Source organism: Passer domesticus, chromosome 7, assembly GCF_036417665.1.
Source record: "Passer domesticus isolate bPasDom1 chromosome 7, bPasDom1.hap1, whole genome shotgun sequence".
Taxonomy (NCBI): domain Eukaryota; kingdom Metazoa; phylum Chordata; class Aves; order Passeriformes; family Passeridae; genus Passer; species Passer domesticus.
Genome location: NC_087480.1, coordinates 47,237,449 through 47,250,277, shown reverse-complemented (window position 1 = coordinate 47,250,277; position 12,829 = coordinate 47,237,449). Strand labels below are relative to the sequence as shown.

General features: G+C 40.7%; 1 protein-coding gene across 2 annotated transcripts in view; it reads left to right on the top strand.

The window, feature by feature from the left end:
- Nucleotides 1-10,831, top strand: part of PKN2 (protein kinase N2) — a 55,116-nt gene extending 44,285 nt beyond the window's left edge. Inside the window, exons 10-22 of one of the 2 annotated variants that reach the window (XM_064428335.1) lie at nucleotides 19-94; nucleotides 418-592; nucleotides 819-948; nucleotides 1,372-1,526; nucleotides 1,619-1,694; nucleotides 1,777-1,868; nucleotides 2,843-3,019; nucleotides 3,600-3,662; nucleotides 3,760-3,836; nucleotides 5,205-5,347; nucleotides 6,570-6,677; nucleotides 8,275-8,355; nucleotides 8,436-10,831. In XM_064428335.1, coding sequence (XP_064284405.1) covers nucleotides 19-94; nucleotides 418-592; nucleotides 819-948; nucleotides 1,372-1,526; nucleotides 1,619-1,694; nucleotides 1,777-1,868; nucleotides 2,843-3,019; nucleotides 3,600-3,662; nucleotides 3,760-3,836; nucleotides 5,205-5,347; nucleotides 6,570-6,677; nucleotides 8,275-8,355; nucleotides 8,436-8,639 — 1,557 coding nt within the window. In that variant the 3' untranslated portion in view covers nucleotides 8,640-10,831. The remainder of the gene's footprint in view (nucleotides 1-18; nucleotides 95-417; nucleotides 593-818; nucleotides 949-1,371; nucleotides 1,527-1,618; nucleotides 1,695-1,776; nucleotides 1,869-2,842; nucleotides 3,020-3,599; nucleotides 3,663-3,759; nucleotides 3,837-5,204; nucleotides 5,348-6,569; nucleotides 6,678-8,274; nucleotides 8,356-8,435) is intronic. The other variant, XM_064428336.1, reaches the window with a different exon arrangement.
- The last annotated feature ends 1,998 nt before the right edge of the window (nucleotides 10,832-12,829 follow it).

Genomic DNA, 12,829 nt, shown 5'->3' with positions numbered 1-12,829 from the left:
ACGTTATTTGAACTGCAGGTTACGTTTTTCAATCCAGTTATTGAAAGAAGACCAAAACTCCAGAGGCAGAAGAAAATTTTTTCGAAACAGCAAGGTGATTCTTTAATATAAACATGTAAAGCCTAAAAATTGTATAGATCTGTGAATTTTTTTATATAGAGGACTAATGTTTGCCTGCAAATAATACTGTTGATAATGAAGGATTTGGCATTGCATTTAGAAATCTTTTGTATTAGAATTCCTTATTAAGCATTAGCATTTAATTGTGAATAATTAGAAATTGCTAAGGAAAATTACAAATTTAGTTTGTTTTTCATAAACTATAAATTAATTAATATGGGATTTTTTAATTATTGGTTTTGGTAATGAGTAAGGAAATTACTTGCACTCTATTTTCTTTCTTCACAATATCTACAGGCAAAACATTTCTCAGAGCTCCTCAGATGAATATTAATATTGCCACTTGGGGAAGGCTGGTAAGAAGAGCTATTCCTACAGTGAATCACTCTGGCACCTTCAGCCCCCAAGCAGCAGTGCCTGCCACAGGGCAAGTGGTGGATCCCCAGCTCGCTGAACTGACCCTGCCAGCCGGGTAGGTCACCTCTGCAGCTCTGCAGTACCCTGAGAGGCTTCTGCCCTCGTGTACGGAACGTGTGCAGAGTCTGGTTATCCTGCATGGCTACACACCTTTCCATGTTTTAGTTGTGGAAAACTATTCTATAGCTAGATCCAGACACACAAGGTTTGGTTTAGGAGAAATCCACAGGTATTAAAATAGTCATTGCTATACACTGAGGAGTTATTTATTTTCTTGTCAGTGACTCTCCTGTAGCCAAATTGGACTTCGAACTTGAGCCTGAGCCTCCACCTGCTCCACCCCGTGCATCTTCCCTTGTGGAAATATGTGACTCTTCCTCTGAGATAAAGGCTCCTGATGTGCCTTCTCAGGCAAGTAATTTTTAAGAATCTTGGGTTATACAATTTAACATGGTTGTATGATGGATTTCTGCCTTTATAAATCAGCATGTGCTGCCTTAACTTCCACACACAGAATTGTGTCAGCAGAATGATCTGATTGCTCTTAGTGGCAAACTGTTTCTGTGGTTGTTGTGTTTAACACTCCATGTAATTAGTTCCACCACAGAAAAAAAGCCAGACCTCTAATACTATTAGAGTATTCAGGATAAAATGGTTTTATTAAGAGCAGAATGACTGGAGCAATAGATGTCATCAGTCTGCTAAAATCTTACTTGCCTGTATCATCTGGAAATTTGACATTTTAGCCTAGGCAATGGGTGTATTAAGAATTTCATGTGCTTATAGTAAAATTTCTGCATTCATTTGCCTTCACAATCAGTTTTAAATTTTCAGGTTTCTTGTTCTTCACAGGATGAAGTAACAACCTTTGATTTTGAAAATGGCAGAAATAGTATTGTTCCAAAACTCCAGCCTGAAATAATCTGTGAGTCTGATGTTCCCCATTCAGACATGAAATACACCAACACCAGAGAGCTCGAAGATAGGAGGTAAAAAAGCAGTGGTTTTCCTGTTTTGATCTGAATAATATTTTTTAAAGCTAACAAATTAGAAACTTTGTGACTAATTCTTATTTACATAGATCACAACAAAGATTTCAGTTCAGTCTGAAGGATTTCAGATGCTGCGCTGTACTGGGCAGAGGACATTTTGGAAAGGTAAATGTCAAAAGGCTTTTTCAAGTGTCAAGGCTTTATCAAAAAGTAGATACATCTCTCAAATTTATTTCCTCTGTTTTAGGTGCTGTTGGCAGAATACAAAAACACAAATGAGATGTTTGCTATTAAAGCCTTAAAGAAAGGAGATATTGTGGCTCGTGATGAAGTGGACAGGTCAGTTTGTACAATATAACATGTGGGTTCCATAAACCAGTTGTGTGCTCTACCAGGGAGCTGCTGAATTGAGTGGAAGAGCAAAGTCAGTTGTCATCTCCCTGCATAGCTGGCTGCTGTAGATGTGTATTCTTGTTCTGGGGCAAGGAGGGAGCAGAGTAACCCCTGGTTTGTTGTAGTGCCCTTCTTATGCCTGAACTACAGCTCTGACTTAAAGCTGATCTTGCTTTTGATTTTTGGGCTCTCTTGCAAGTATTTATTCTAATTACTTCCATCACATTAGGGGATAACAGTGACTGTTTGCTATACTGGCAGAACCCGTGTTGCTATTTCTGAACCTGTAACATACTGTCTTGCTCTGTCCAACATATTTTCTCTTTGGATACTGTTGGGTGATTTTCAGTCTTTTCAATGCAAAAATCAGGTTCTGTTTTTTTGGGGTTTTTTATTTGCTTGGACATGAAAGGGCGATTACAAAATTGTTTGGTTTTCATGCAAGAAGGTGTTTTTACAGTTGCTTAAGAGTGACTATATTCATTTGCAGGAAGGATAGCTGTATTAACAGTAACCTACAATTTAAACAATTGGTTTAAGAACAAATAACCAGGAACTACTATAGATAGATATCTGTAATACTGCCACTGGATTTCCACTTTATGTTTTGTAAATAATTAAAATAAAAATTGATTGAAATTAATGCCACAGGATACCAATGCATAGTAATGCAATCCAAGTATGTGGAAGGAAAATTGTCGGCACAATTTTCATGGACTGCTAGATTTCCTCTTTTCAGTTGGGAAAGCTAAATATAAATTAATGGCATCCTGATATTAAAATCTTTCTTGAACAAAAAAAAAAGTTCTTATCCTGAGGAATAGAGCAAAAAAATAAAGTATAAAATACCAATAATTTCTGAGAATTGAAAAACTGTTATTCAGCACTGAGCTTTATATTGTTCCTGATTTTGTTTGCAGCTTGATGTGTGAAAAGCGAATATTTGAAACTGTGAATAGTGTAAGACATCCCTTCTTGGTGAACCTTTTTGCTTGTTTCCAAACCAAAGATCACGTGTGCTTTGTAATGGAATATGCTGCTGGTGGGGACCTGATGATGCACATTCACACTGATGTCTTCTCTGAGCCCAGAGCAGTGTGAGTATCCCTCCCTTCCTGTGGCATTAAGGGAAGGGCTCTTTGCTCCGTGGATAAGAACTAAGGGTTTTATCACCACATTATGCCACTTCAGTAAATGCTGCTTAAGTTTTTAAAAGGCTTGGAGATGCTAACTGATTTTGTTGTTAGAAGACGACATTTAGGTTTAATGTGCCTGAATCTACACTGAATTCAAAATCTACACACAAGTATTTAATTTTTATAATACTTTCTTTTAGCATTACATAAAAAAGCTGAATTAAGAGTTAAAATAGTAGACAAAGCTAAAAAAAGGAAAGAATAAGCTGATTTAGAAAACCTTCAATGCTGTAGCAGTGAACACTACAGAAAATTCATCCTCCAGCCCAAGCAAACATGCTGCAGTTTGAAAGCTGCCAGTTTAAGTGTTTTTGCCACCTGGCTTTAAAACTCTGGCCTTGTATAAAACTAATCTGTACCCAAAAAAACAGTTAGTAATCTTCAAAGGATGGCTCATGAAAAAAATGAATAATAATGGATTTCACATTCTGAAAAGCAAGACAAAATTCCATTGAAATTTTAACTTCAACTTTTTCAACAGATTTTATGCTGCATGTGTGGTTCTTGGACTTCAGTATTTACATGAGCACAAAATAGTGTACAGGTAAGTAGTCATTTCCAGCAGATGAATTTCAGCTGTTCTGAACAGTACTGAAGAAACCCATCAAATGATGCAATTTTGTTCTCAAATGTTCGTTTAGAGATTTGAAGTTGGATAACTTATTGCTGGACACAGAAGGCTTTGTGAAAATTGCTGACTTTGGTCTTTGCAAAGAAGGTAATGGCCCTTGAATTTTCTTTCTTGGGGAATTCCATAGTCTGTCCTACCCTTGACTGTTCCTTGAGAGTTTTGGACTTCCAGATGTGCATAGGGTCTATTTACCATGTGTCATTCGAAGGAAAAAAAATACACCTCTGATTGTACAAATGTGGAGATAGGAGGAAGTTCCTTAGTAGGGAAATATCAGGAGCATGTGAGCATTGCCCTGTTATTTTTATTTTTTTATTGTCAGTGTGAGCATCACCTATTCTGACTCTTCCTTCATCACATCTCTGCTTGTTAGCAAGACACACTGCACATTTTAGGAGGAGGAAAAGCATTAGGTGGTTTCCTCATTCTAAACATCTTGACACTGCACAACAAAATCAAGTGCCATTATAACCCATCCTGAGTCCTTGCTTTTTTACAAATAGATCATCTACTTTTTGAGCTCAGAAACAGTTGCAACTCTGAGAATATGGAAGTGTGATTCTTATGAAAATTATGTGCAAAGTATACTACAGCTAAAATTGAGAGATTGTCCCAAAAGGGAAGCCTAGAAAGTTGCTTTCAAGCCTCTCACTACTGGCAAGTGCCAAACAGAGGTAGTTATTACAGTGTTTTTCTCAAAACCCATTGTGTGGGCAAAGCTCCTTTTTCAGTTTATCTAGCCTGTCTTCCATATCTTTTCCTTTAAGGTAGCCTAAGAAGAATTGGGTAAACTCAGCAGGTCTTCAAACATGAGTGCCAGGGCAAATCCTGTGACTGTAGCTACAAATAAGTTCAGTAAATGACAAAACAAAATGAGAAGGAAAGTTCTTTCCTTTACTGACTGCTACAATTAATGGTTTTCTCAAGTTTTCTGCAGCAGCTCCCCTTGTCATGTCATGTCACATCAGGCCTGGTGGTGCTGATGTCTCAAACTGTGTCCCTCTGGCAAATCCACAGGGCTTATTTTGCTCCACATTCTTTCACTACGCTCCATGTTTTACTCTACTATATGTAATTTGCACTACGCAAGCATTCAGAGGAGCAGGTTGGCTAAACTAGTGTGCACTGCATTTCCTTGTGCTAACTGGCAGAAATGGAGCATAAGATTGTGTCTTTCCAAACAAAGATAACTGGGTAACAGAGGTTAACTGGAACCTTAATCTGGCTCACTGTATATAGCAAGGGATAGAAAATTTTGAATGGAAGCACACGTGAAACAAAGGCATGGGGAGGAAGAAGGAGGGAATGTTTCACCTCATTGGCCTGAGCCTTCATGTCACAGGCCTTGGATCTGCAGTATCAGCTGAAGTTGCTCTGGAGAGAGGTTCTGCTTGGAGGAACAGGTTGTGGAATGGCAGAAAATACTGCTTGCTTTTCATTATCTGTAACTTTCAGGAATGGGATTTGGAGACAGAACAAGCACATTCTGTGGCACACCGGAATTTCTGGCTCCAGAGGTGCTGACAGAAACCTCCTATACAAGGGCTGTAGACTGGTGGGGTCTTGGTGTTCTTATCTATGAGATGCTGGTGGGTGAGGTAAGTTCTAGTTCGGTACAGTGGAGTCATAAAAAGCAATGTTTAAAGGTTACAAACCTCAGGATACCAGCCTGTTAACATTTCATATGCCCTACCTGCCACAGTATCAGTATTCATTATACAGCATGCATAGGCATACCCAGCTTTACAGTGAGCATCTTAATGTGTGTCATCAAGAAAAAGAAGTGTGAAATACTGAGCAGCTACTCACCTGATACTGGCTGCTGTAACACTGGAGAAGTTGGCAAGTCATGTCTGGAGCTTGACTTATCAGCAATTATAGAAGCCAACAAGTTGTAACAGATTTTTGCTTTACTCTATTTTTAGATTATATTTAATACATTATTATGTCTTAAATCAAATTCCAGTAGTGGCAGTGTCTCTAAGACCACAGTACATCTGTACATACAGTTTGGGGGAGCTAGGTTTCCAGGACACATCTGTTACCAAATCTAGATGTGTACAACAATATCAGTCTTCTGCTTTCACATGCTTTTGGGGAAAAAATAAACTTCTTAACTCCTCTAGTTTGAACAAAAGTGAACTTTAACACATAAAACTGGATAGCAGTGAAAGATTACGCCAAACATACTAAAATAGAAAGCCTCAGTTCCATGTAAATGAGATGGTATAAATAAATCACTGTTGAGAAGTTTATTTGCCTTTGCATATACTGCTCTACCTTCTGGTCCATTTTGTAACAGTATCTCCCAGGTGGCACAGTGATAGCACACATGCTAAAAACTCATAATTTTGTTCTTTTCCAAAAAAATATGGTCATTCAACTTACTTTTACTTCCTTTCAGGTAAAAAAGGACAAAAAGCTTGTACAGTGTCACCTACATCTGTCAGGCCACTTCAAAACAGTTTGAAAACCCTTGAGCTGCAACATACTAAAGATTTTACTAAAACAAATCAGTCTTGCCCATGCTGTTTGTGAATGGCAGCTACCCCAAAGAAGAGCTGATAGATAATTTGCATGTGCACCCTGAGTTCAAAGAAGATCCCAGTTTTAGCTGTTTCTACATCTAAAAGCACATTTTTAAAACACAGTCCTTCAGTAGGAATTATGGGATAATATCAACTTGCCTTTTCTATCTTCCTTGTGGAAAGCCATGTTCATTTCGGGGTGTCTAATTCAAAATATTCAGCTGAGTTTATGTTGCTTTCAGTTGTAATTTTAAGCCTGTTTGTAGTGTGTTTTTAATAACTTTCATTGTAGTCTCCCTTCCCTGGAGATGATGAAGAAGAGGTGTTTGACAGCATTGTAAATGATGAAGTAAGATATCCACGATTTCTGTCTACAGAAGCCATCTCAATAATGAGACGGGTAAGAACATTTTAATAATTATTAATCTCCCTGTTGTCCTGTTTCCAACAATTACTTTTCTGAGGAAAAAAGAAATATAGTTTCCAATAGTTTAGGAACCTGCACTTTGTATTTTTCTGATAATTAAAATTCAGACTTGCTTCATTTATGGTGTGTCATGCTGCTTGTCACCTTAAATGAAAATTGTCTATGCCATTCCACGTTTTTAGGAGCAAATTTTTCTTTTTAAAGTGTAAAACACTTAAGGCTTTATTTTCTCTCTGAACTAAGTTTCCTAATTTCACCTAACTAGAGCAGTTCAGCTCTCTTTTCCTAGCTGAACACTGCTGCATTGACCTATTTGGTAGATTAGCATTGTCACATGAATATTTTAATTCAAAGACTTCTAAATCTTTTTGGTTTTGTTCCAGCTGGGGCAGGGAACACTGTACACATGGCATCTGTAGTCCCATTCTTGGCAAGGAACAGCTGATTTTGGTTATGGTTGATGCTAGTGCTATTCCTTAGTGAGATGTGTCTGCTTATCAAAGGAAGGCAGTTGAAACGAAGTTAGCACCTTATCATAGTTGATAGAAAGGTAATATTGGAGGTGGTTCCAAAGCTTTAGAATCAGCCTCTCCACATAAATGCCTGATGCTGAGCATCAGTTTAGCACCCAATTCAGCAATGTGCTGTAGCACAGTAACTACTGTGACATAACTGTCTAAGTAATAACATAAATATTTGATAACTTTAAAAAATTGCTTAGTCCCAGGGAGAGAGTGTTTGCCTAGAGGAAGAAAACAGAATACAGTTTTAAGGCAGTAGCTGGGGAAGATATTTTTGCTGTTCAAATTCATGCCAATATCCACAGGGGACAGGGTGCTGCTACACTGCACCCACAATACATGTACTAGGAACTTTGTACTGGCAGTTTACTAGTTGGAGCTCTGAGCATCCCATCACAGAATTTCATTCACAATATACTAGACATTATTTTTTGATGGCTGCATCATGAATATCAACCCACCCTGCTGCTGGGCCCTGCCTGGAACAGGGGGCTGCTCACAGCAGCACAAGTCACAAGGGGGAGCATCATTCGGGGGGGTGACTAGGAAACCCTTTCCTTTGCTTGAATGTGTGAAGCAGCTTGAACCCTCTTCTGGTAAATCAACTGCTGTGAAGGAGCTGAGCACTGAGACAACAGCATAATTAATCTCTTCTCTGAGCTGAGCAAGAACCACTGGCTCATGTAAATCTGTACCTGCACCAGCAAAGAGGAATTTTGCACTCTGATTTGCCCTGGATCACCTCCAGTACCAAGACATGGCAGCACAGCTCTGCAGGGAGCACCCAATTCAGCAGTGTGCTGCAGCAGAGCAGATGAGTCTGCTCTGGCACTGGCTGCTGCTGAAACTGTGCTGGCAGGCTGAAAGAGCACTGCTAAAAGCTTTGTCCGTCCATTCCTTCAGGGGGAAAGGACTGCCTGTAGGTCAGGCAGTATGACTTTCACTGTCCACCTTATCTTGGTCTTGGCTCATACACAGTAACACTCATCCTTCCTCCTTCCTTTCCCTCCCCCTGAATTTCTCCACTGAAACTCTGCATGTTTTCTCAGCTGCTACGAAGAAATCCAGAGCGGCGTCTTGGGGCTGGAGAGAAGGATGCAGAGGATGTGAAAAAGCATCACTTTTTCAGGGTGAGTACAAGAGAGTATTATTTCTAAGGACACAAAGGAGCAGAGATGGGAAACTAAACATCAGTCCATTTATTTTACAGCAAATAGATTGGCATGCTTTACTGGCCAAGAAAGTCAAGCCTCCTTTCGTACCTACCATTAGAGGAAGAGAAGATGTTAGTAATTTTGATGATGAATTTACCTCTGAAGCACCTATCCTCACTCCACCTCGGGAACCAAGGATACTTTCAGAAGAAGAGCAGGAAATGTTCAGAGATTTTGATTACATTGCTGATTGGTGTTAACTTCCACACACTGTGAAGCCCCAGCTGACTGGCTCACAAGAATGCCTCTCTCTGAAGAATACTGACCCTTCAATTGCTTTCTGTGCCACCTGCAGCTTCTGGGTTTTTTTAAATCACATGAAGATCCTTTTAAGTACTGTTTTTACACTCTTTTGAAGAGTGGCCTCTTTGTATATTGTTTTTTATCTGAGCACTGGAAAGCAGGTCTATGGCGTTCCTAAGCTGAGTTGGTGAACCCAGGCTGTGCTGAACTTCCTGCACATGGGCGCACGTGGATCTGTACAGTTTCTCTCACTCTTCCACAGCAGATAATACCGCTTTTTAAAGTATCTGCCTTAAGTGGGAAAAGCAGACTTTGAGCTAGGTAATCTCCACTCAGCCACACTGAAGTAAGTTGGGATACCGGTGACACTCACACAGAACCTGGTTCTAGTTGGAGAAGGCAAATGATTTCAGCTAAATACTGTGCAGTCTTTAAAACTACACATTTTTACGTACACCTTCATCTTGTGTTCTTAAAATAATGGTATTGAGAACAGATATGCCTTGTTTTGTAAATTTTCTACGGTATTTATTAGGAAAAATGTTAAACACCTTGCCTTTGAGATAACAACTGTGTAAGTGCTTCCATTACAAAGCAAAACCCAGAAAAATCCGGAGAGTTTACCAAAGTCACTTGCCAAACAGTTTTGCCTTCAAGCTCCTTGAGCATGGCTTAAGGCCCTGGTTGGGATGAGGAATGTAAGGAGGACGCTGCTCAGGGTAAGCCCAGAGCGGAGCAGCCGCAAGGCCCAGGCCCAGCCCCTTCCGTACTCACCTCGAGCCTTTCCCGCAGCCCGAGGGGGCAGAGAAGGTCCCAGTCTGTATCCAACCCCCTCCATCCTCCTGTCTGCTGTACAGTATCATATCACTTAGGAAAAGTAAGCGTTTTCAATGTATACATGCTGTGAACATGTATATTTGGAAGTTGTAATGTATTCTTACCTCCAGGCAAGTAATTTAATTGTACCACTTCACCGATGTTGCGGAGTGGCCAAGTGAACAAAAAAATGTATCCATGTAGGCCACTGAGCTCCAGCCCCTGGATTGGCAGTTACTGAGGGTAAAAAGCAATATGTTGTAATAGAATGTATAAATATTTTTGATAAAAACAGTGTATATTTTATAAACCCCTTAACACTAAAAGCTGTACCTCAAAAGTTGAAAAGTAATTTAGACCAGACACTGTGTGTATTTGTAAACCAAGACCTATTTTTGGCATCTGCTGTTCTGTGGGCAAACATTGACTCTTGGAAAATAAAATTTCCCACCTGGTCCTTACCTCTAGCACTATTCAGCACTGTAACCTCACAGGTTCATCCTGGCCAGGAATTTGCTGTTCGTGGGCTAAGGCAGTGGGCATCGCACTCGAATTCAAAACTGGTGATTTTATTAATTCAAAGAAAAAACACAAACCACTGGAGTATGCAATGCTAAGATGGTGGTTTAAAAATCAAGATGCTGGACAGACCTGCAGGGTTAGGTAGGGGAGAGGCTTAAGGGATATAAAAATAAAATAATCGTTGCTAGGTCTAAATCAGGCCAGTCCCCCACAGGAATGGGGCAGGCACCTTCCCCAATGCTACAAATCACGTTGGAAAAAGTGAGTCAACTCCTCAGCATTCCTTGTTTCCAGGTTCTACATTGACTAGAAACAAATTATGTTCCTCTATCTAGCTGAAACCAATACTTTTGAGGTACAGTCAGCTTGCCCTTTTTGGTTCCCAAATATATATATACACAAGCATCTCACAGGGTGCTTAATACTTACAAAAGTATCCTCAAACATACCTTTTTGTAACTACATCTTGTACAGAAATCTTTTTTTAATCTAAGCAAATCACTAAAAAAAAAAAATTAGAAAAAATTAGAGGGCAGGGTATGTTCACCCAGTTAAGCTGAAAAAAGCACTAATTTTATCTCTGTAGTTTTTTAAATATTTTTAGGCAGATTAAGATTTAAACCCTAGATTGTAAATATATTTTGCTATACTTTATCTGTATGTGGCTGCTCAAGCACTTTGTAAGGAAATTAGGATATTTTAGAATGGTACACTATGCATTAAATGAAATGTGCCTTTAACAAATGTCATTCTAAGTGTTTTGCAGTCATTAATATCACAAATTAAAGGTCTAAATAGAGTAATTTGTAAATTGTGTCGCAAACATGATTTTGCTGTTTCTTGAAGTGGCTGGTCATGTCATCCCCACAGGTAACTTCAGAAAAGACTGTCATGAGGGGACCCACTGTCTTGGTGGCAGCTCAGTAGGCTTCTATTTTTTACTTTTTTTTTAAAAGAACATTACAAACTGCCTCTGAGCAGTCTCTGGCTTGGAGCAGTCCAGACAGCTGGAGTCTGGTCTGCCTGGCTCAGCATCCTCCCTCCCAGGCTTCCCCTGAGGGCACGGAGGAGACAACTCAGGCCTGCTCCTGGGTGCTGCTTCAGTACATTTCCTACCCACCCTTCCTCAGCAAGCCGTGTAACCAAACCACAGTCTGCACCTACCTACCCCTCACTGAGCTTGTTCTTTAGACAGTCCAGAGGATGAAGCTTTCTTCTGAGTGCACTTAGAACAGAACTCTTTGCTTTTAAGAGCCACATGGAATTTTATGCGGCCATTTTGCCCAGAGGCGGACACTTCACTTCATACCCGACTAAACAATTGTTCCAGAAAGGGCTGGCTCCAGCGTTTCAAGGATCTAATCTGAACTGCTGTTGAATTAACGCTTGAAGATGTTCCCCACACACTTGTGTGTGGGGAATGCAACCCTTGCTCATCCTGCCCTCTGCAGAGCCGCCCCCCCAGAGCCGCCCCCAGCCTGAGGGCAGCCGTGCCGCCCCGGGCCCCGCCCCTGCGCCTGGCTGACACGGCAGGCTGCAGCTCCCACATTCGGAGCCAGGCCGTACTTCTTCCTGCTATGCTTCACACTAACTAGTAAACTGCAGCCAGTAGTAAGAGGCCCCCAGAATATACCTGCCCCTTCAAGCAGAGTCCTAGCTCTGCCTCTTTGTGCTGCAGTTACTCCCACACTCTGGGAGATCGAGGACCTGCCGGGTCACGGCAGGATTGCACTTCCCTGCCTCCATCTGCCTCCAAAGCTCCTTCAGAGCTTTGCACAGATTTATTTAAATTCCTGTCCAGGCAGTCTTTGCTGTGTGCAACAATTTCAACTGCAAACACTCAGCCGTCACATGTCAAGTGCCCGTTGGCTAATGCCCGAAAGGATTTAAGAGGAGCATTATGGGCAATGTACATTTCAGTCACTTTTAACCTTCATGGAGCAGATTTAATCCACAGATCTATGCTGGAAAGCAACACTCGCAGTAAAAGTAATTTCCACCTTTGCATTCCCAAGGTGTAGCAATGCATTAATGGTCAGGCCCAGCCCATTCACAGCATCCCACCTTCGCTCACAGAGGACACAAGCAGAACAGCTCAGACCAAGACCAGGAATGCCCAGATAATAGAAAATGTTGCAACAAAGTCAAAGGCAATACATCAGACAATGAATATGTGCCCTGCCAACAACTGAGCATACTTTCTAACACCTGCACCTGAATTTTTCATGGCTGCAACCAACAGCTCCTGAGGTGCAAGAGGACTACAACCTACAGAAAAAAAATCTTCAGTTTCCACATTTCCAGTAAGTACTGGCAGAAGAGGATTAAAGCTCAACTAGCAAACAGTGAGGGCTACTAACTGCTGTTAGCACTGGACACAGCCTTCCCTCTGGCTGGCTTAGACCAGATGTGCAGCAAGCTGACCCCTCAGCTGTTATTTGTGTAGTTAAACTGCATTTGCACCTGTGATGCAAAATCTCAGGAACCACAAGACTCCCAGTTAAGCACATTTGTTGCTTTGTACACAAAGGGATACTTGTCAGGAGGCAACCAGTGTTCAAAGCTCTTAGTCTGGGCAGGGCTGAACAACTTCAGGCCTTCACTCAGCACCTGGCATATCACTTCAAGCAGCAAGTGCTCACTTAGAACATAACCACAAGCCAACCAGACTGCAGGCTGGGCTGCCAGGTCAGAAATTTAACAAACTTTAGTATAAGTACTTTTTACTTTTCTTTGTACAATACTAAGCATCATGAAGTTACCAGGAATTCAACTGAAGTGAGTCCTTATGCTTCTAAGTAGCTGCTTT